The 23151-nt window shown below is 34.5% G+C and overlaps 2 protein-coding genes across 11 annotated transcripts in view; one reads left to right on the top strand and one right to left on the bottom strand.

Moving 5' to 3' along the window:
• The window catches only part of LOC142358570 (BTB/POZ domain-containing protein KCTD12-like), a 554440-nt gene that overhangs the window by 235170 nt on the left and 296119 nt on the right, over positions 1-23151 (bottom strand). The window lies entirely within an intron of this gene.
• Positions 6187-23151, top strand: part of LOC142358558 (tubulin polyglutamylase TTLL5-like) — a 100036-nt gene continuing 83071 nt past the window's right edge. For 3 of the 10 annotated variants that reach the window (XM_075409960.1, XM_075409953.1, XM_075409951.1), the window contains exons 1-15: positions 6187-6543; positions 6741-7034; positions 7109-7239; positions 7302-7384; positions 15678-15747; positions 15827-15911; positions 15986-16087; positions 17906-17997; positions 18337-18444; positions 18812-18893; positions 20674-20735; positions 20952-21031; positions 21242-21307; positions 21416-21442; positions 21832-22106. In XM_075409960.1, the coding sequence (XP_075266075.1) occupies positions 6302-6543; positions 6741-7034; positions 7109-7239; positions 7302-7384; positions 15678-15747; positions 15827-15911; positions 15986-16087; positions 17906-17997; positions 18337-18444; positions 18812-18893; positions 20674-20735; positions 20952-21031; positions 21242-21307; positions 21416-21442; positions 21832-22106 (1799 nt within the window). In that variant the 5' untranslated portion in view covers positions 6187-6301. The remainder of the gene's footprint in view (positions 6544-6740; positions 7035-7108; positions 7240-7301; positions 7385-15677; positions 15748-15826; positions 15912-15985; positions 16088-17905; positions 17998-18336; positions 18445-18811; positions 18894-20673; positions 20736-20951; positions 21032-21241; positions 21308-21415; positions 21443-21831; positions 22107-23151) is intronic. The other 7 variants (XM_075409956.1, XM_075409955.1, XM_075409950.1 and 4 more) reach the window with 5 other exon arrangements.

The following is a 23151-nucleotide window of genomic DNA, read 5'->3' as shown; positions in this document are numbered from 1 at the left end:
TAATGTTTGTCCGGTGAATCTAAAATTTTTTTTTGACGATTTTGAGCAGTGACAGGTCTAATTCCTCGAAATTTGGTATCCTCAAAAAAAAACGCTAAATTTAGCCAGTTTTATGCATTTTTTAAATAAAAATTTGCAATATTCATAACAAGCGTAAAATAGGCTTTAAAATGAGCTATAGTAACCCAGGTAACAAAGGCTAGATAAAAAGTTATTCAACTGCTAAACTTTAAAAAGACGTTTTTTACCATATTTTGGGCAAATGTACGGCCCTTTTAAAGCAAAATTTTGTTGATGAATTGTAAGAAAAGCATATTAGTAAATTACATTTTCAGAATGCGCATGAAATGAGCTGAATAATTCGCTGTAGAATTATGGTGTATTTGCTCTCTGTAAGAAAATATTAAGCAATGATTCGCAAACTGAGGTCAATTTTAAGACATTTTAGGCAAAAATTGGCAGAAAAAGAGCTTTGTTCTTCCTTTAAACTATCATTTCTTCATTTTGTCTGCAAGCCCATATAATGAGCGTTATTTTGCGCTATTGAAAGTAAATTTTAATTCATTAAATAAAAAGTTATAAGGTAAAGAATTTCGCTTCATGTCTAACTTTTTGCTCACAATTTTTAATTTCCGAACAATTTTCTTTCCTTTTATAACAGTTTCCATAAAAATTGATCACAGCAGTAGATTTTCGTGCTAAATTGGTGCTGAAACAATATAACTTTAAAACATCAAATGACCAATAATGCAGAACTAGATAGAAGAACAAAAAAAATGAAAGACAAAATGTTGTAAAAAGTTTCGAGATTTCTTACAATATGATAATTATTAAGCCTTTATAGTGATAACATTGATACAAAAATGCACTGCCAGTGAAACATCCAAAAGTCGGAAATTAATTTGGTGCCTATTATTACTTTTATATCCTCAAAAACAGACAGTTGCTAAAGTTTTTCAGTGTTTCTATTAAACACTTGAAAAATATACTGAAAAACCACAGGTTCAACTGAACGAACACAACCGTAAATCATCTTCTTGTGACACAGTAGGCATTTCTGGCTACACCTTGATTGAAAAAAGGAATAAACACGGATCATGAGAGCAAGTACACGTCGAAGTTTAATAGAATTTAAGAAAACTATTTTTCATCAAAGTGGTTAAAATTAAAGATTGACAGCAAAAGACAAAATCCATTTCCTCTTGTAATAAAATATAATACATATTTTTAACTCTCGTAATTATGAGATGATTTGATTGAAGTAACTATGCTGAAATAATTAATATCTTAAGAAAACTAACACAAAAAAAACAACTTCTACGCTTCTACGCCCATCGGGCCAATAAGTGTTTTTCTGATAATCTGCCTTCTTTGTTGTTTCGAACAGTTTTTTTTTCAAGCAAAGCCTTATTTCGGCTACATCTTGCCCTCTATTGCATATGCTGTTTGATTGCAACAACTGTGAAAAGAAAGCTGAGAAAAGACAAGTTTCGTTGTCATTTAAAAAGAAAAACAAAAAATTTCACTCATATTTTTCAAAAACGAACTTTTTTCTGACAATTTGCAAATCATCTCGCACAATTATCCTCACTGACTTATAAAAACTACCATTGCCAGATTTTTTGAAGCATGGGGTATTCGCTGTCTGTAAAAAATATTAAGCAATGATTCGCAAATTACGGTCAATTTTAAGATATTTTAGGCAAAAATTGGCAAAAAAAGAGCTTTTATCTCCCTCTAAACTACTTTTCTTTAATAATGTTTGCAAGCTCATATATTGCGCGTTATATTGCGCTATTGAAAGTAAGTTCTGATTCATTAAATAAAAAGTTATAAGGTAAGGAATTTCGCTTCATGTCTAATTTTTTGATCACAATTTTTAATCTCCGAACAATTTTCTTTCCTTTTATAACATTTTCCATAAAAATTGATCACAGCAGTAGATTTTTGTTCTAAATTGGTGCTGAAACAATATAACTTTAAAACATCAAATGACCAATAATATAGAAATAGATAAAAGAACAAAAAAAATGAAGGATAAAATGTTGTAAAAAGTTTCCAGATTTCTTACAATTTTATAATTATTAAGCCTTTATAGTGATAATATTGATACAACACTGCACTGCCAGTAAAATATCAAAAAGTTGGATTTCAATTTGGTGCCTATTATTACTTTTACATCCTCAAAAACAGACAGTTTCTAAAGTTTTTCAGTGTTTCTATAAAACACTTTAAAAATTAACTGAAAAACCACAGGTTCAACTGAACAAACACAACCGTAAATTATCTTCTTGTGACACAGTAGGCATTTCTGGCTACACCTTGATTGAAAAAAGGAATAAACACGGATCATGAGAGCAAGTACACGTCGAAGTTTAATAGAATTTAAGAAAACTATTTTTCATCAAAGTGGTTAAAATTAAAGATTGACAGCAAAAGACAAAATCCATTTCCTCTTGTAATAAAATATAATACATATTTGTAACTCTCGTAATTATGAGATGAGTTGAGTGAAGTAACTATGCTGAAATAATTGTTATCTTAAACGAACTAACACAAAAAAGAACAACTTCTACGCTTCTACGCCCATCGGGCCAATAAGTGTTTTTTCTGATAATCTGCCTTCTTTGTTGTTTCGAAAACTTTTTTTTTCTTGCAAAGCCTTCTTTCGGCTACATCTTGCCCTCCTTTGCATGTTCTGTTTGACTGCAGCAACTGTGAAAAGAGAGCTGAGAAAAGACAAGGTTCGTTGTCATTTAAAAAGAAAAACAAAAAATTTCACTCAAACTTTTCAAGAACAAATTTTTTCTGACAATTTGCAAGTTATCTCGCAAAATTATCCTCACTGACTTTTAAAAAATTTTTCGAAGCATGGTAGGATGATATTTGTTATCTTAAACAAACTAACACAAAAATATAACAACTTCTACGCTTCTACGCCCATCGGGCCAATAAGTGTTTTTTTCTGATAATCTGCATTCTTTGTTGTTTCGAACAGTTTTTTTTTTCAAGCAAAGCCTTCCTTTGGCTACATCTAACCCTCTATTGCATGTTTTGTTTGACTGCATCAACTGTGAAAAAAGCTGAGAATGGAGAAGGTTCGTTTTCATTTAAAAAAAAACAAAAAATTTCACTCAAACTTTTGAAAAACTAATTTTTTCTCGCAAATTGCGAGTTATCTCGCAAAATTGTACACACTGACTTATAAAAAAAACTATTGACGCCAGATTTTCTGAGGCATGGTCAGATGATATTTGTTATCTTAAACAAACTAACACAAAAATATAACAACTTCTACGCTTTTACGCCCATCGGGCCAATAAATGTTTTTTTTTCAGATAATCTGGCTTCTTTGTTGTTTCGAACAGTTTTGTTTTCAAGCAAAACTTTCTTTCAGCTACATCTTGCCCTCCATTGCATGTTATGTCTGAATGCAACAACCGTGAAAAGAAAGCTGAGGAAAGACAGGATTCCTTGTCATTAAAAAAAAAACTGAAACTTTTAATGAAACATTGCAAAAACTGTTTTTTTCTTACAAATCTCAAGTTATCAGGCTTAATTATACACAATAACTAAAAAAAGCACCGTTGGATTTTTTTGAAGCATGGTTGGATGATATTTGCTATCAAAAAAAATCTAAGAGAAAAAAAACGAAATTTTAACTTCTACGATGATAGTGGCCTATAAGTATTTTTTTGATAACCTGCCTTCTTTGTTGTTTTGGGACAATTTTGCTTCAAGCACAATATTCTTTCACTTATATCTAGCCCTCCATTTTATCGCAGAAACGTTAAAAAAACTAAGGAAAGCCATGATTTCCCGCAAAAAAGTCATATGGAAAGCCATCGTGTTATACCTGTAAAAAAGTCATACGTTACACTTGCTTTGCAAGTCTATACACTCAGTTTATAGCAATTTTGCTTTTAGTTGGATAGTTGTTTCATATTCCAGCTTTTTTAAGGTGGTTTATGTATTTGCAAGAATCTTACAAGATAAACTTTTTCTTGCAAGAATCTTACAAGATAAACTTTTTCTTGCAAGATCTTGTAAGATAAACTTTTTTGCAAGAATCTTGCAAGATCTTACAAGATAAACTTTTTGCCTCGACTAGGGTAGCATGCTTTTTTCTCCTATTTTTTTTTGTTCAATGACGTATCAATTTTTCTCCATTGATTTAGTTACACTGACAATTTCAATAATGTCCGTTTTCAAATTGAATTAGTTTTGCAGGAATTGAATGAGGTCAGAAACAAATCAGATCAAAGTCGCCGACCAAGAAAGATCAAAGCACCATAAGGAAAAAAGAAGGGATCGATCAGAAGGGATCGATCAGGGAAAAAAGAAGGGATCGAAAAAGAAAGCACGGCAAAATGTGTCGGTGAAAAGTACCATTTGGCATTTAAAATTGTTCGCACAGAGTGCAAAATTGTGCGATCTGTTCTCGTGTCGCACGGTTTTCACGAGGTGCACCCGAACAGCCTGGATTTTAACGTCATGTGGACAGGGTCACATATAAAACCTTACGTTCTCAGGGGGTTCTCAGAATTCCAGAAAGTGAACCATTTCCCTAGGTACGTTTCTCATGCTGTGTGATATTTGTTATCTTAAACAAACTAACAAAAAAAATAACAACATCTACGCTTCTACACCCATCTGGCCAATAAGTTTTTTTTTCTGATAATCTGCCTTCTTTGTTGTTTCGAACAGTTTTATTTTCATGAAAGCCTTCTTTCGGCTACATCTTGTCCTCTATTGCATATGCTGTTTGACTGCAACAACTGTGAAAAGAAAGCTGAGAAAAGACAAGGTTCGTTGTCATTTAAAAAGAAAAACAAAAAATTTCACTCAAACTTTTCAAGAACAAATTTTTTCTTACAATTTGCAAGTTATCTCGCAAAATTATCCTCACTGACTTTTAAAAAATTTTTCGAAGCATGGTAGGATGATATTTGTTATCTTAAACAAACTAACACAAAAATATAACAACTTCTACGCTTCTACGCCCATCGGGCCAATAAGTGTTTTTTTCTGATAATCTGCATTCTTTGTTGTTTCGAACAGTTTTTTTTTTCAAGCAAAGCCTTCCTTTGGCTACATCTAACCCTCTATTGCATGTTTTGTTTGACTGCATCAACTGTGAAAAAAGCTGAGAATGGAGAAGGTTCGTTTTCATTTAAAAAAAAAACAAAAAATTTCACTCAAACTTTTGAAAAACTAATTTTTTCTCGCAAATTGCGAGTTATCTCGCAAAATTGTACACACTGACTTATAAAAAAAACTATTGACGCCAGATTTTCTGAGGCATGGTCAGATGATATTTGTTATCTTAAACAAACTAACACAAAAATATAACAACTTCTACGCTTTTACGCCCATCGGGCCAATAAATGTTTTTTTTTTCAGATAATCTGGCTTCTTTGTTGTTTCGAACAGTTTTGTTTTCAAGCAAAACTTTCTTTCAGCTACATCTTGCCCTCCATTGCATGTTATGTCTGAATGCAACAACCGTGAAAAGAAAGCTGAGGAAAGACAGGATTCCTTGTCATTAAAAAAAACTGAAACTTTTAATGAAACATTGCAAAAACTGTTTTTTTCTTACAAATCTCAAGTTATCAGGCTTAATTATACACAATAACTAAAAAAAGCACAGTTGGATTTTTTTGAAGCATGGTTGGATGATATTTGCTATCAAAAAAAATCTAAGAGAAAAAAAACGAAATTTTAACTTCTACGATGATAGTGGCCTATAAGTATTTTTTTGATAACCTGCCTTCTTTGTTGTTTTGGGACAATTTTGCTTCAAGCAAAATATTCTTTCACTTATATCTAGCCCTCCATTTTATCGCAGAAACGTTAAAAAAACTAAGGAAAGCCATGATTTCCCGCAAAAAAGTCATATGGAAAGCCATCGTGTTATACCTGTAAAAAAGTCATACGTTACACTTGCTTTGCAAGTCTATACACTCAGTTTATAGCAATTTTGCTTTTAGTTGGATAGTTGTTTCATATTCCAGCTTTTTTAAGGTGGTTTATGTATTTGCAAGAATCTTACAAGATAAACTTTTTCTTGCAAGAATCTTACAAGATAAACTTTTTCGTGCAAGATCTTGTAAGATAAACTTTTTTTGCAAGAATCTTGCAAGATCTTACAAGATAAACTTTTTGCCTCGACTAGGGTAGCATGCTTTTTTCTCCTATTTTTTTTTGTTCAATGACGTATCAATTTTTCTCCATTGATTTAGTTACACTGACAATTTCAATAATGTCCGTTTTCAAATTGAATTAGTTTTGCAGGAATTGAATGAGGTCAGAAACAAATCAGATCAAAGTCGCCGACCAAGAAAGATCAAAGCACCATAAGGAAAAAAGAAGGGATCGATCAGTTTCACCGTCTTACCACAGCAACCAAAGGCGCCAGTCTGTTTCTGATGACGATGATGACCTTTCTCACCTGTATAATGCTAGAAAAACAGCAATGAGTCAGGCCCAAGATGACGACGACGAAAATTATGCTGAGGAGGGCGAGGACTACGTCAGCGACACGTTAGATTAATAGTTTTTAGAAATTGGATCTGACATTACCCCAACCAATGCAGTGTAACCTCAAGTTGCAATTGACGGCAGTACAAAAGTGTCAGCTTAGCGTTAAAATTATAACCACCAAGTTATCTGGCAGTCACAGCATAGATCCCAGAAATTGTATCGTCTTTTAAACTAGGTTTAATGAGATCTGTTTTCAGCGATTATATGGTTCAATGGACAGGTCCAAGGAAGAACATGCCGGTTGTTCTCTTCCGAGCTGATGCTATCCTCGAAAAAGAAAGCACGGCAAAATGTGTCGGTGAAAAGTACCATTTGGCATTTAAAATTGTTCGCACAGAGTGCAAAATTGTGCGATCTGTTCTTGTGTCGCACGGTTTTCACGAGGTGCACCCGAACAGCCTGGATTTTAACGTCATGTGGACAGGGTCACATATAAAACCTTACGTTCTCAGGGGGTTCTCAGAATTCCAGAAAGTGAACCATTTCCCTAGGTACGTTTCTCATGCTGTGCTGTTCAAAGTTTGAACACCTGGTTTGGAAGGGTTATCTTGCGGTTTATATTTAGATCATATGAGCTGACACGAAAAGATAGGCTATGTAAAAATGTTCAACGAATGCAACATCTTCGTGGCTTCAAGCACTTCGACTTTATTCCTTTGACCTTCATTACACCCATGGAGTTTGGAGATTTCCAAAGTAATTTTTTGCAAATTTGGAAATACTTGCTGTAAACAATGTTTATTGTGCTTGTTTGTTAGGTACCTTTGCAAAAGAGAAAGGAGTCTGGATTGTGAAGCCTGTCGCTTCTTCGAGAGGCAGAGGAATATTTCTTATAAATCACGTGAGTTAAAATTTCTGTTAATTGCTTTTAAACCGAAGTTAAGCTATTATTTCGGTCATGTTGACCTTTTTGCAATTTTGTTATTTTAATCGTGTTAGTTTTTTTGAAGTATAAAGTTGGTTTCAGTTTAATTTAAATAGTATAAATCTTCGGTTCTTTTCCGTTCATCGTTTTATTAGCCGCAAAGCTATAGCTGAGGCTATTATTGCCTTTCTCTTGGTTTGACGACTCGAAGATGAGCATTGGTTTTCTTGAGGTTTTTCTTAATGCAGGAAATAGTGTTTGTTCAAATGGCGTTTTGACCTCAAAACGAAAGTGAAAAAATTGCCGTGTGAACTTAGTTTTTGTCTGAGCCAGAGTGGTTTTTGGTCAGTCTTTGTGTTGAGTGAAAGACTTTGAAAAGTGTGTTTGAGAGAATGGCGCATATAGATAACCGTTTCAATCCGTTTTTTGTTCATTTGACTCAATTTACTGCGTGTAATTGTTAAAAATAATATTTGGTCGATTCGGCATTGATATGCAACTCTCTGAAATTGATACCACAGTATTTTTGAGAGCCTATCAATGAGTCTCAAGTGCCTTTTTTCTTTGCCTTTTTTTTACTTCTTTTTTGGGTCTTTGATCGGAAATTTTTTTTAAAAATTACTATTTTACGTTTTTGGTCATACATGACTTACCTCGCACTCAAAAAATGGCTTCCGTTACTTTCAAAATAACTTTTTTAATAAAGGAGATAAGGTCAGCAGAGTGTTCCAATCTAATTGAAGGTTAATTGAGGGCCGCTAGTGGAAACAATTAAGTTATGCAGATACGGAATCAAAATATAACATCTCAACAATTAATACAATGAGAAGCTTCTCTTTGTTTTTGAGACCGCAGATCTACAAAGATATAGCGGCTATTTCATGCCAAACTGCCATCTATGCTATGCGTTTTTTCGTTCGATCGATTTTTCGTCAGGGCATTGGAATTTTCATCCTCAAAATAGGAATACATTGGTAAAGCACAAGGACATTGTCTCTTCAGTGCTCTTAGAGGTTTACTTGCTCTAAATACACGTTTCGCAAAAACTGCTGAGGAGGTGTAAGCTCAACGATATAGATCTTTGGACTCCCATTTCTTGTGGCCCCACACGCCTTTTTGTGTAAGAGTTTTATATTTTGTGACCCCAAATGATGAGACCAACAATTTGTTTCGTCGAATTCTGTCATTGACTGTATCCGTAAATTTGTATGTTGTGGCTTACTAATTCGTGAAGCAATATGAGGGAACATTGACTCTGTTATAAATGTTTTGTGGGTTGGGAATTTGATACCAGCCCTTTCTTATTCTAGATTCAATTTTTTTTACCAATCAATAGCTTGTAGTGATAAAAAGTGGTGTCAACGAAAAGTGTTGGAAAAATTGAATCGATGCCTCAAAAGACTTTGTATTTGACAAAGAAAATTCGAGGATTGAATTTTTAAAATTTGATTTTCTTACACGCTGGATCTTCTTTTTGATTTTCTTACACGCTGAATCCTTTAACGGCTATATCGAACTATTTTGGCAATGGTTCAAGTTTCTGAACTGGCTTCCTGTACAATGCACTGGGCTATAAATCGGCGAAGAACTGATCGTGTTGCACTGGGTCTAATGCCTACTTTTTTTTCAACGCAGTTAGGGAAGCACTGCATAAACTAGGAGCCAAGAAACGCAACAATACTCGTCAGGCAACAATACTGTCATCGAGATACCAACAGTTTTGAACAAGATGTGTAACCTTATGTCATTGCTTTTTATAGGCCACGGACATGATGAGAACAAAGAGGGCTGAGAGGATCGTCTTGTTGGTTGCCGTTAATGACATATAAATGACTCTGATTAGAATGGCAAAAAATTTGTAAGGCTAAATAGACAGCATAAAGCTATTCGCGGAAATCAATATTTTGCTTCTCTTGATGCAAATGTAGGCGTTCTTAAAATCCACTTGCAATATTCCGGCGTTCCTTGAGTCAAAGTTCCTCAAAAGTTTTTTTGGTGGCTTGTACAACACTTTCGGCTTAACGCTCAACGGCTACATCAAACTGTTTCGGCGAAATTAATTCAAGTTTATGAACTGGCTTCCTCTACAATGCACATGACTATAAGTCCACGAAGAAGTTCTCGTTCTGCACTAGGTCTCATTCCTGCTTTTTTTTTCAACGCAGTTAGGGAAGCACTGCATAAATTAGGAGCCAAGAAAAGGGAGCTGTGGCATGCTGGCTGCGTTTACCAACTGATACTCGATATGGCGATACTAAGCTGATCAGATTCAGCGCAATTGACAGTATGCAGATGCTCAGGCTAATTTTTTGAGGCACCTGAGAACGCTTTCAATTGGTTGAAGTCACGGACGTTTATTTGTTCTAATAAAAGTAATTTTTACTGGTTTTTACTGGAACGTGAAAACGAGATTCCACATAGTTGACTGGCAGATTAGTCACTGACCGAGTCAGACAAAAAAAACTTTTTTTGGATGAAGAACTTTTTCATCCGATAATGTTTTTATTCTCTACCTGTCTGGTCATTTTTGTTCATACAGGAGCAATGAGAACTTTTAAATAATTGCGTATGATTTTGATACGTTATGTTTGATACGTAATGGGGGAGCGCGGGTGTGCGTGGAGGGGGAGACGAAGTGGGTGAATTTTTATTAGGTCTCCGAATTTTTAATTTGTCTTTGAAAGACTCGTCAAAAAATGCGAGACTTTTTATAGATACCTTTTCCATATTTGTCAATTTAAACCAAGAGTTAAATTGCAGATAAATTAAAATTGGATTATCCACTTGATTGACGTCATGAATATGCTGGTAAATTTATTTGCTCATCAGTGTAGGCAGATAATTAGTGACACAAATGGTTTGAATAAAGTGCCAATTTATTTGCTTTTAATTTTGCGAAATATTTTGTGCAAACAAGGTGTTTAAGTCCCGTAGAAGTTGCATCTCCGAAGTCCTGAAATTGAGGAATTGCGCATAAGGTGCTATTTCAATTTTTAATGCAATTAGTGAAAGTTTCCGAAATTTTGTGTTGTTGGAGTCAACAACTAATCCAGAACTTAGCTCTCAATTTTGAATAAATTAGAGCTTAGCACGTGGCGCAACTGTTAAGTAGTGCATTTCTGATCACCTAAATTAAAATTTCATCATTAATTTTTTCTGGAAAGAAGTTAAGCCGACTTTGTTTTTAAAACATAATTTTCCATTATTAACCCTCAGAACGTTTAACTTACATATCTAAATACAAACTCATTTAGTCTTCTTTTTCAGGAACTATACTTCTACGATTTATTTTTTCTGTGTTACTTCGAAATAATTTTTGGAAGTATAAGAAGAAAAAGGTTTCAAAATACGCATCCGTCATAAACAAATTTAAAATTTTTAATAGCCGCGAAGCGATAGCTGAGGCTGTTATTGGCCTTCTCTTGGTTTTTTTTACGACTCGAAGAGGAGAATTGGTTTTCTCTCGGTTTTTTTTACAGGAAGTAGATTTGTTCACGCGGTTTTTTGACCTAAAAGCGAAAGTGAGAAAAGCTGTCTTGGTGAACAGATTTTCGCTAAGCGAGAGAAGTTTTTTGATCATTCGCTGCGTTTAGTGAATGACTTTTTGACTTTGAAAAGGAGTTTTTGACTGAATTGCACATATAGATAACCGTTTTTAGCCGTTTTTTCGTCTAAGTGGCCCAATTTTTTTGCTTTTAATTTTGTTTCTTGTGGAAATAAATTTTATTCGGTACTATATGAAATTTCAACCTCGGAAATTGATGAAACATTGTTTTGCAGAGCCTGAAAATGCTCTTCAAGTTGAAATCAATAGCTAGTAGTGATAAAAAGTGGTGTCAACGAAAAGTGTTGGAAAAATTGAATCGATGCCTCAAAAGACTTTGTATTTCACACAGAAAATTCGATGATTGAATTTTTAAAATTTGATTTTCTTACACGCTGGATCTTCTTTTTGATTTTCTTACACGCTGAATCCTTTAACGGCTATATCGAACTATTTTGGCAATGGTTCAAGTTTCTGAACTGGCTTCCTGTACAATGCACTGGGCTATAAATCGGCGAAGAACTGATCGTGTTGTACTGGGTCTAACGCCTACTTTTTTTTCAACGCAGTTAGGGAAGCACTGCATAAACTAGGAGCCAAGAAACGCAACAATACTCGTCAGGCAACAATACTGTCATCGAGATACCAACAGTTTTGAACAAGATGTGTAACCTTATGTCATTGCTTTTTATAGGCCACGGACATGATGAGAACAAAGAGGGCTGAGAGGATCCTCTTGTTGGTTGCCGTTAATGACATATAAATGACTCTAATTAGAATGGCAAAAAATTTGTAAGGCTAAATAGACAGCATAAAGCTATTCGCGGAAATCAATATTTTGCTTCTCTTGATGCAAATGTAGGCGTTCTTAAAATCCACTTGCAATATTCCGGCGTTCCTTGAGTCAAAGTTCCTCAAAAGTTTTTTTGGTGGCTTGTACAACACTTTCGGCTTAACGCTCAACGGCTACATCAAACTGTTTCGGCGAAATTAATTCAAGTTTATGAACTGGCTTCCTCTACAATGCACATGACTATAAGTCCACGAAGAAGTTCTCGTTCTGCACTAGGTCTCATTCCTGCTTTTTTTTCAACGCAGTTAGGGAAGCACTGCATAAATTAGGAGCCAAGAAAAGGGAGCTGTGGCATGCTGGCTGCGTTTACCAACTGATACTCGATATGGCGATACTAAGCTGATCAGATTCAGCGCAATTGACAGTATGCATATGCTCAGGCTAATTTTTTGAGGCACCTGAGAACGCTTTCAATTGGTTGAAGTCACGGACGTTTATTTGTTCTAATAAAAGTAATTTTTACTGGTTTTTACTGGAACGTGAAAACGAGATTCCACATAGTTGACTGGCAGATTAGTCACTGACCGAGTCAGACAAAAAAAACTTTTTTTGGATGAAGAACTTTTTCATCCGATAATGTTTTTATTCTCTACCTGTCTGGTCATTTTTGTTCATACAGGAGCAATGAGAACTTTTAAATAATTGCGTATGATTTTGATACGTTATGTTTGATACGTAATGGGGGAGCGCGGGTGTGCGTGGAGGGGGAGACGAAGTGGGTGAATTTTTATTAGGTCTCCGAATTTTTAATTTGTCTTTGAAAGACTCGTCAAAAAATGCGAGACTTTTTATAGATACCTTTTCCATATTTGTCAATTTAAACCAAGAGTTAAATTGCAGATAAATTAAAATTGGATTATCCACTTGATTGACGTCATGAATATGCTGGTAAATTTATTTGCTCATCAGTGTAGGCAGATAATTAGTGACACAAATGGTTTGAATAAAGTGCCAATTTATTTGCTTTTAATTTTGCGAAATATTTTGTTCAAACAAGGTGTTTAAGTCCCGTAGAAGTTGCATCTCCGAAGTCCTGAAATTGAGGAATTGCGCATAAGGTGCTATTTCAATTTTTAATGCAATTAGTGAAAGTTTCCGAAATTTTGTGTTGTTGGAGTCAACAACTAATCCAGAACTTAGCTCTCAATTTTGAATAAATTAGAGCTTAGCACGTGGCGCAACTGTTAAGTAGTGCATTTCTGATCACCTAAATTAAAATTTCATCATTAATTTTTTCTGGAAAGAAGTTAAGCCGACTTTGTTTTTAAAACATAATTTTCCATTATTAACCCTCAGAACGTTTAACTTACATATCTAAATACAAACTCATTTAGTCTTCTTTTTCAGGAACTATACTTCTACGATTTATTTTTTCTGTGTTACTTCGAAATAATTTTTGGAAGTATAAGAAGAAAAAGGTTTCAAAATACGCATCCGTCATAAACAAATTTAAAATTTTTAATAGCCGCGAAGCGATAGCTGAGGCTGTTATTGGCCTTCTCTTGGTTTTTTTTACGACTCGAAGAGGAGAATTGGTTTTCTCTCGGTTTTTTTTACAGGAAGTAGATTTGTTCACGCGGTTTTTTGACCTAAAAGCGAAAGTGAGAAAAGCTGTCTTGGTGAACAGATTTTCGCTAAGCGAGAGAAGTTTTTTGATCATTCGCTGCGTTTAGTGAATGACTTTTTGACTTTGAAAAGGAGTTTTTGACTGAATTGCACATATAGATAACCGTTTTTAGCCGTTTTTTCGTCTAAGTGGCCCAATTTTTTTGCTTTTAATTTGGTTTCTTGTGGAAATAAATTTTATTCGGTACTATATTGAAATTTCAACCTCGGAAATTGATGAAACATTGTTTTGCAGAGCCTGAAAATGCGTTTCAAGTTGAAAATTGGCACATAATTCTTGATTTTTAATTAATTTTTGGCTTTTTTTCTATTAATTCCTTCATTTTTGGATCTTTTAACCGTATTTATGTCAAAGATCAGTTAATATGGCAACTTCTCTTTGATAATTCCTATACTCAACGCCTTTTTCTACCTCGATGTAATTTTGTTTCATTAAATTGTACATATGCTAATCCAATTTGGGTAGTTTTTTTTTCCGATTTTCGTCAGTTTTTTGTTTGTATTTTGGTTGTATTTGCTAGAAATAGTTTTTTTTGTGCGACATGAGGGACTTTAATTTCGTTTCAATAAAAGTTCAATCGTTTTTTCGTTAAATTTGAAAAAAAAACAGTTAAAACATTTTCATAAATGCAGTCTTAACTTAAAAGTTCTTTGACCACTTTTTTTGCAAAATGTTTCAATGTTTTGTATTTATAAATTCTGCTTTTTCATGTTTTTTTGTTCTCCTCAGGAGGATAGATTTTTGTATCAGATGACTAGTTATCTTTACTATGTCTTGAATTCTGAACAATGAAATGTTTTCGTTTTTCTTGAATTTTTTAAATTGATTTTTAACTTTCAAAAATCAAAAATGTCTTTTTGTTACGGTGTTCCTTGCATTTTGCCCATATTTACATTCTAGTTAGTAGCATTCTAGCGTTGTCCTGGAACCTACATTAATTTTCGGTATATTGATTTTTTCAGTTGTAAAAAATGAATGATTTCAGCTTTTTCTTAGATTTTCGTCATTTCTTTGGTTTGCAATTGGTTTCATTCGACATAAGTCAGTACTGAGAGTTTGATAGCAAGCTTTTCCCAAAATTTCCACTTATGGCTATTTACTGCAGCTTTCATCCGGCCTTGGTATTTAAAACGATTTTTTGTCTCTGAATATTCCTCTGCTGTTCATGTCTTTTCTATGATCAATTTTATTTTTGATTTAGTATTGAGTCATGTTGTCTATCATATGTACAACAAGGAACATGTGTGTGTTGTTTTTTGTCTTAATCGCAGTGATTAGAATTGTAATTATAGGTGTTTTCTGATTCTTAAATTTGAGCATTCTTTTTTGAAAAATTTAACTTGGTTTATAAGATTTATCTGCCCTTTGCTTTCGCGATCTTCTTCAGATTAGAATCATGAATTATTTGAGGGCTATTGATAACTTTTTCAGCTTTTTCAGACTATCAGGTTTTCGACCACATTAATTACTTTGGATTTTTTAACGTTAACAAACATTTTTTATATAAAAATTTTGCTGCATTTTGTTTCTCTTGTTGACAGTGGTTTAAGTTTCACCAATTTTTAGAGCAGACCTGGAGAAGTAGTTAATGTTTTAATACAAAAGGTAGTGGCTTCCGCTGCAATTACGGTTTTTTTAGTGAAGTTTTGACGCCTCGAGTCGCTACCGGAATTCTTCCGGCTCTGTTTATTTATTTCGTTACGATTTTTGTTACGACCATGTGACGTCACAACCACTTCAAATCTCCTTTTTGTTCATTCGTTCATGCAATTTCAACTGAATTGCATGCTTGACGTCATTTTTCACTCTTAGTGGAGCTAGTTTTTTTGTTCTTTCGCGTGATTAAATTTTTGGTCACACCTGACTTACCTCTTAAAAATGACTTCCTCACTCTGAAATTGACTTTTCTTTGCTTTAATTCAAAGAGATAAGGTCAAATGATTGCTTGTCACTCTAATTGAAGGTTATTTAAGAGCAGCCTATAGAGACAGCAGTTTGTTATACAGATTCTCAATCAAAATTTAACATCTCAGCCCCTAATGAAAAGAATAAGTTTCTTTTTTGGTCTGTCTTTTTTACCTTCTTTTTGAGACTACAGATCTATGAAGCTATTGCGGCTATTTTCTGGCAATTTGCCAGCTATGTTGTTATAATTCAATTTTTATTGTATTTAAGTGATTGAAATTTTGTGCAATGGTATATTACCGAGCCTATCCTCCTTGTTATACTTAGTATTGCGTTTCAGCCAAGTCAAGTGCCGATGGACGAAACACTAATAGTTTCACGATACATAAACAATCCACTACTTATTGATGGTACGTGAAATCATTGTCGCAATGTTTTTTTGTCGCTATCGCATTCCATTGTTTGTTTTCAATGCAACCTGCTTTTTAGACTTCAAATTTGACATCCGTATTTATGTATTGGTCACTTCATACGATCCTCTAATCATCTATCTATACGAAGAGGGACTGGCAAGGTAACTTTTAATTTCATTAAATGCTGTTGATTGCTCAGCGAAGACATTTCTTTGTACTGGTTTTTGCTATTTAGGTTTGCCTCTCAGAAGTTCGACAAATCGTCCAAAAGTGTCAAGAATCAGTTCATGCACCTAACTAACTACAGCGTCAACAAAAGAAATCCTGATTTTGTCAAGTAAGAATTAACCTGATGAAATGCGATTATTCTCTGAAAAGACAGTTTAAGAGAGGTTATTAATTGCTCTCGAACGAAGTTTGACGCAATTATAGCAAACGTGTGTAACTTTTTGCTTCCAAATTTTTGCTTGAGCGTTTCGGCGCTTTTGTTCTAGAGCATTCCGTGAGTTCTCAAGTGACTTTTCCACACTTCACTTTTTCATTTTAGTGATTAATAGCCGCTGTCAGCCTCTCAACGGCTATTATTCAGGCGCTCTCCGTTTTTTACAATTCAAATAATTTGAATTGTATTGGTGCGCAGTGTTTTTTTTTACAATTCAAAGAATTTGAATTGTTTGGGGGCGCTGTCTTTTTTTAAGATCTGTTCACACATTTTCATGATTTTTGAAGTCGAATTGGAGTATTGATTTTGGTCTCACCGAAAAAGGAAATGGAGCGAAAAAGCGAGTGTTTTTGCGGCGTGAAATTTTTCCGCTCTAATTTTAAAGTAGAGTGAGAAAACGGTGTCTGAACAAAAATTTGCTTTCTCGCTAGTGGTTTTTTGTTTACATGCGGTAATTTCACTTTGATTTTTACTGTTTTTTTCAATTTTCGGATCGTTTTTTTCAAATGGTTTTCCCAGTCCATTCATAGTTCATTCTAGGCCTAGTTTTTCTTTGAACCAAATTTTTCTTTCTCGCTAGTGTTTTTTGTTCACATGTGACATTTTCACATTGATTTTCAGTTTTTTTTAAAATTTTTTTGATGTGATTTGTTAAACAGTTTTACCAATTCACTCATAGTCCGTTCTAGGTCTAGTTTTTGTTGAGTCAATGAAAATTCTTTGAATTGTACGTCAGGACTTGTCCTATGTTTTTTTTAAATTTCGCTTTACCTTTTGATCACGTTTTTCGGTTTACATAACTCAGGCTTGATTTTGAGGCTTTAAATCACCAACTGTTTCAACTGAGTGGATTTCAAATTCTTTGACGTATTGATTTACGTAATATAGTGAATACGGTCAATGTCAAAGTGCAAAATCAAAAGAACTGGATGAACCGATAAAGCCCGGTCATTAAATCAGTGCATTAGGATATCAAAGTTAATTAAAACGATTGCTAGCTGGCGTTAGTATTAGGCTTCATAGCCTTGAGGTTAGAAGCTGAATTAAGTGTAATTTTGGATCCTAAACAAATATGCAGAATTCACACACCAAATAAGAACACTGTGACACTTAGAAAATTTCTGTCAATTCCTATCTCATATTTCTTTTCTTCTGCTGTTTCAATCCATGTGCTCCAAGCTGGTCAACGGTGGCTATTTTCCGGCAATTTGCTGGTTTTGTTTTCCGTTGCTTTCATTCCGAAATGAAGTTTGTTGATAATATAAAAGCGATTGGGTAGCAAAGCCGTTGTAGCTTAATGGTTAAGATGTCGCACTGCTGTCCTGGAGGTCACGGGTGCGAACCGCTATGAGGTCGGAGTTTTACACCCATAAAAAATTCTAAGCTCCCCCTAATTTAATTTGCCTCGCCTGTCGTTCGAGAGCATTTCATCCGACGTTGGTCGGCTTCATGCTTTTGTGCTCAGCTGTTTCCGGTCTAAGTTAGCAGGTTTTGGCATTTGTATTGCCTTGTATAGCATGATAAGAAATGAGACATAGTTAGAAATAAGCATTAGTTAGAATGTCATTTTAAGGAATGAAATAGCTGAGATGGATAGAACAAGAACAGTGCCTGTAGTTTGAATTTTTTCTTAACAGTATATTTTTCAATGAGAAGACGAATTCAAAGTCTTGAAATCAAATTGCCGAAAAGTACTATTGCTTTATTGCACAGGAATGCAGATCCTGAATTAGAAGACTATGGCAACAAGTGGAGCATGAGTGCGATGCTGAGGTACCTCAAATCCATTGGCCATGATACTGCATGTGAGTTCTCACAGTAATTTACTAACTCATTTGCTACTGTGACGCTAATCGACTTTAAAAATGACTAGTTGATCGCAATTTTTATTTATTTTTAGGAAATTGTCGAGCAAAGCCAAGAGCTTAACCCGGGGGGGGGGGTTAACGACAATGGCGTTACTTTGAGGTCAAATAATTTTTCACGAATAGTATTTATTTTATTTATTTGGAATAAACTTATGATAAGAAATCAAATTCTGCAATGATGGTGCTTTGGTCACAATCACAACGAGTAATTCACTGCAATTTTCTGTATCTATGTATTTTCCTCGTCTGAAGAGTAATTGTTCTGTGTTACTTCAGCTCTGATGATGCGGATAGAGGACTTGATTGTGAAAACGTTTCTTGCTGGCGAAATGGCCATCGCATCTGCGTCAAACATGTTCCAACCTTTCAGGGGAAACTGCTTCGGTTAGCTTGAATTTTCTATGGTCACAATTATCTGTTTTTGTCCTAGCAGAAACACGTGGCTGCGTTGATCCGACTGATCACGCGGTCATGACCACTGAATAGTTGCACAACCTGGTTTTATTTCGAAATATGTAGGTAATGAATGGCTCATATCGTTGTAAAACAATTGTTAGCGCTAAATATTGAGTTTAAAAGGTCTTGGTAAATGGTATCATTATTGTTTAATTAAGCAATCGGAGAAGAATAGATTTCATTTTTATCATTTTAATTAAACTTGGGAATCGAGTCAGCTGAAATTTGAACATCTTTTGGTCTTTATATAGAGGCGAGAAGAAACATTTGAATACAGTAATATTATTTGTTACAGAACTGTACGGCTTCGATGTGTTGGTTGACGAGAACATGAAGCCTTGGCTGATGGAGGTCAACCTGTCCCCGTCATTAGCATGGTAAATTCGGAACAATTGATCTAATATTGAAATAGACCAGTAGGTCGGAGTCCTTTAGTCTCTAAATTTTTAGGTAGCAATATAGTTTGGTAATATAACAGCTGGGTACTTACTTTATTGTTCCTACCCCAACTTAATGGTGAGGGAGGAGTATATGCTCAACTCGTATTCTGTCCAGTCAATTTTGGCCGATAGATGTATTTATTGTAGAGTTGTGAGTCGTATCATTAGAAAGCCCGTCAAGCGTAGAATGTTTATTAAAAAGATTTTTCGATTTTCATTTTTTCCGAGGATTTATCGAGGTTTAAAATGTAAAAATTTGGACGATTTCCGTTGTTTTGTTCATTTTCCGTAATTTTATCTCAAACTTTAATCATTTTTGCAATATCTCAAAATTGGCAAAGAAATTGTTCTTGGCTTTACATTTAAAGGTAAAGGAGGGTATCCGAACTGTTGGATCTGACTTCTTGGCTAAAGTTTTGACTAAAATTGTGAAAATTGAGCGCTTTTGACAATTAAGCGCTTTTTTAAATAGGGCACCAAATATTTTTTGGCGCATTGCCGTCCAAATATGCCGGAAGTACAGACCTAAAAACAACTGGTGCAAATTTTGTTAACTCAGATTATGGCTATGTTTACTTCCGCTTTCTAAGAGCGTGTTCTAGCAATAAAATAATGCCGGCATTCCACGAATTTAAATCAATATTTATCCATAATTCATCATGTATTCTTGAAAAATATTTTTTTGCCCAATTATTTATAAGATTGTTTACAATTGGGCAGAGCTTAGTGTTGTTTATAGACGAGAAGTTTTAGCAAGTCTAGTTTTGGTCTCATCCTCGATTTTTCTAATTAAAAAGATTCAGATTTAATGGGGGTGCTGTGTTTCTAAAAATCTTAACGCACTTAATTGATTTTTATGCCTGTTACACACAAGCAAGTTTTCATATACAGGTTAACTTAATTGCCAAAGCTGTTTATGTTTGAATGAGGCCGAATTAACTTCTATTGTTGTTTTCAGAGAAAACTCGGTTTTTTATCTTGTCAACGGGTTTTCTTAAACTTTGCTTGCCTTTGTTGCTCTTTTGTAGTCCTATAACTGTCTCATTAATCAGGGTCTTTCGGGCTGACCAAGGGGTATACGTGAACCTGTCTAATGCTTTGAGTTGATACCTGATGGCTCATAAATTTGATTTAGGAGTATGTGATTTTTTTGAACTTGGCCACTAAGTTGTATTTTTGAGCTATTAATCACAGATCTAATTGTCCTTTGGGTGCGAAAAATTAATCTGTTTAACTTTTTTGTTATAAGTAATGGTTTTTAATGACTATGATACTAGGATTGTTTTCGATGATACTCGGATTACGTTCGATGCTGTTTTCTCGTATTTTTTAATTGAGTTTTTGGTTTTATCTGTTTTTTTTTTCGTGCTTTGTTGCTCTGTTTTTTCTAACCTTGAGTTTCAGCCGTTATTAATGTTGTTGTTAATTGCTCTTAAACAAGGTTTGTGGCGTTTATGTTAGTCCTGTGTTCTTTTTATGCAAATTTCTACTTGACCGTTTTTTCGTCTGACCCTTCGCGATTTGGATTTGGACCACCCTATCATCGAGCCCTTTCGCAACTACCCTTCATAGCTTGACCCTCCCTGCGCCCCCAAAGTTTGGCCCCCCAACTTCACTCAACCCTAGTGGATTTTTGGTTCCAGATAAAGTTATGGATTGTCTCCGATCAAATTTTAAAGAACCTGTAAGATTTATAGTGACGTTATGATTGTTTCAGTGATGCGCCTATCGACTTGAAGATCAAAGCCAACATGATATCGGATCTGTTCTCGGTCGTTGGTATGTATTCGTGTGACCTTCAAAACAATTGACGACTGATATATTGAACTGTGATCTTTTCGCAAGTTTTAGATTAAACAATAACTTCGACGCATAAATGGACTATTTAAATTTTTCTGAGAACATTTGAGTTGAAATAAGAGCAAAGTTACAATGATTGATTTTTACTGTAAATAATTTTAGTTTTAAAATGATGAAGCGGGTTTTGGTTGACAGGAGTAACTGCACAGGATCCAGTCTCAAGGAGACTGAACAACAGGCGCGAATTCCAATCTCGCTCAGCTGTACGACAGCAGGTCAGAGCTGAAATTCACGACAATATTTCATTTATAAAAGATTTTTTTCATAACGTCAAAGTTTTGTTTGCTTTCAAGAAATTTCAAGAAAGAATTTAATTGATGCTATGTTAAGATACTTGGTTTTGTAAAATGGTTGGTGAGTATTTGTTTCTCAGAGCCGTTATGCCTAGTTTGATTTATGATGTAAAGTTTTTTGTTCATGTTCAGATAGTGGACTATATTGATAACATATCTGAAAGGTATCGGGCCCCTCCTATACCTAAGAGAGGAAAGGTAATTACCTCTATCTTCTGATCTGACATAACTTCCCCTCTCACCCTGTTAAAGTTTGTTCATGCTTTCAAATTCTCTATTCTCGCTCACAATTCTGTCTCCATTTAGCCATACTTGGACTATTGTCCATTGCTGGTAAGTTTTGCACGTATCAATAAAAATGCATGCAGTCGGGCCTAGTTAGAATGAAGAATGCTCGTTAGCGTATCTAGATTCACAATTCTCCAAGGTGTAACTGATATTGATGTTTTTCGTGCATACAGCAGTTTTGTATACTTGAAATTTCGAGGATGTTTTGATAAAAACAAAACATTAACTCTTAGTGGGATTGTCTTTTCTGATTGGCTTGTTGTCATAAGCTTTATGCTGGCGTGGAAAAGTTTAATCAGTAAAGTTCAGTTTTTGAGATGATGAAAATTTCACCATTTTAATGCTCTGACGCAAAGTATTCAATATATTGAAATTGGAATTACAATATTTATAATCTTTGCCCCTTATTAATGCTAATTGGTTGACAATTTCAGAAGCAGAGAGCAGCAAATAATGGCCGCGGAGGAAAGGGTGGTGGCGGTGCGCCTTTTGCGGGCAAGCGAGGTGCAAAAAGTGAAAATAACCCAAATGTAACTCCCCTTACGAATGAGGAGGCGAAGATTCTACGCATGGCGAGAGAGGAGTACGGACGCAGGGGAAGGTGGATCAGAATATTCCCTACTCAAATTTCATGGGAGAACTATGGAGGTCTCATGGAGCACCGGACTACGCATAATTTAATGCTATTCACTAAACTCTACCCAAATGGGTATGTATGTTAGCACGGAATATTTAATATTCTAAGCGAATCCCAAGTGAATTGACATTTTCAACGGTATTTAATTATTAAAAACGAATATAGTTTAATGTAATCCGATAATATGAACTTTCATGAAGCCTTGGGTTGTTGAATGCATTGTCGTCTCCAGTAGTTACATTTGTGGGTTTATATTTTCTCAAATTTTATCACCATCTTACGTGATATCTTTTTGACCTAGCAAGGAGAAATTTTTGGCACATAATTTTGATTACAGACAACTTCTTGTCTTTGCGCAATATATATTTTCAAACAAGGCGGCTCGGTAATGTGCGATCGCACATAAGGTTCCGACCCCGCTCATCCACAATTTTGGCATAATTGTCTACCAAATGAGGAACATATGGAAAAACACAAAAAATTCAAGTATTTTTCAAAAAAACTGGTGTATGAACGAAAAGATAGCCTCCAAAGCATAAAACTCAGTGGAGTAAAAAATGATGCATTAGATTGATGAGATATGCCGATATTAAGAAAGCGAGGGAAGACGAACGGCAAAATCAAACAACAACAACAAACATTAATTACATCAAAAAATTTATTTCCATTTTAAAAACAAAACTTAATAACAAAGTCAAAATAGCGTCAGATAAAACTGAAAATAAACAAAATAACTTGTAATTCACCAGCAAAAAATGGTTATTCACCAGTTCATAATAAAGCTTGGTAACAATTAGACAAAAAAGAACAGAAACTTTAAAGTTAGAAAATTCGTTGAATTTAAAAAAAAAACAATTAACTTCAATGTAATGAAAACCATTAGGAATCAACGAAAATATCCCATAGGTTTACAATTACCAATACTTCTATAGAAGGGAATTAAGAACTCTTGGTATTCAATTTTTTATGCAGTTACCAAAAGAACAAATAGACAACAAACTAAAAATCAATTAAAACTTGCCAGAAAGTGCTTTAGAAGCCGTAAAGCCATACTTCGGCCCCCATAGTATGTTCGATTGCACCATCGTCGAACACCGATAATGTATTATGTGGCTGC

Source organism: Convolutriloba macropyga, chromosome 2, assembly GCF_964194025.1.
Source record: "Convolutriloba macropyga chromosome 2, txConMacr16.3, whole genome shotgun sequence".
Taxonomy (NCBI): domain Eukaryota; kingdom Metazoa; phylum Xenacoelomorpha; order Acoela; family Convolutidae; genus Convolutriloba; species Convolutriloba macropyga.
This window is presented reverse-complemented; position numbering and strand designations above follow the sequence as displayed.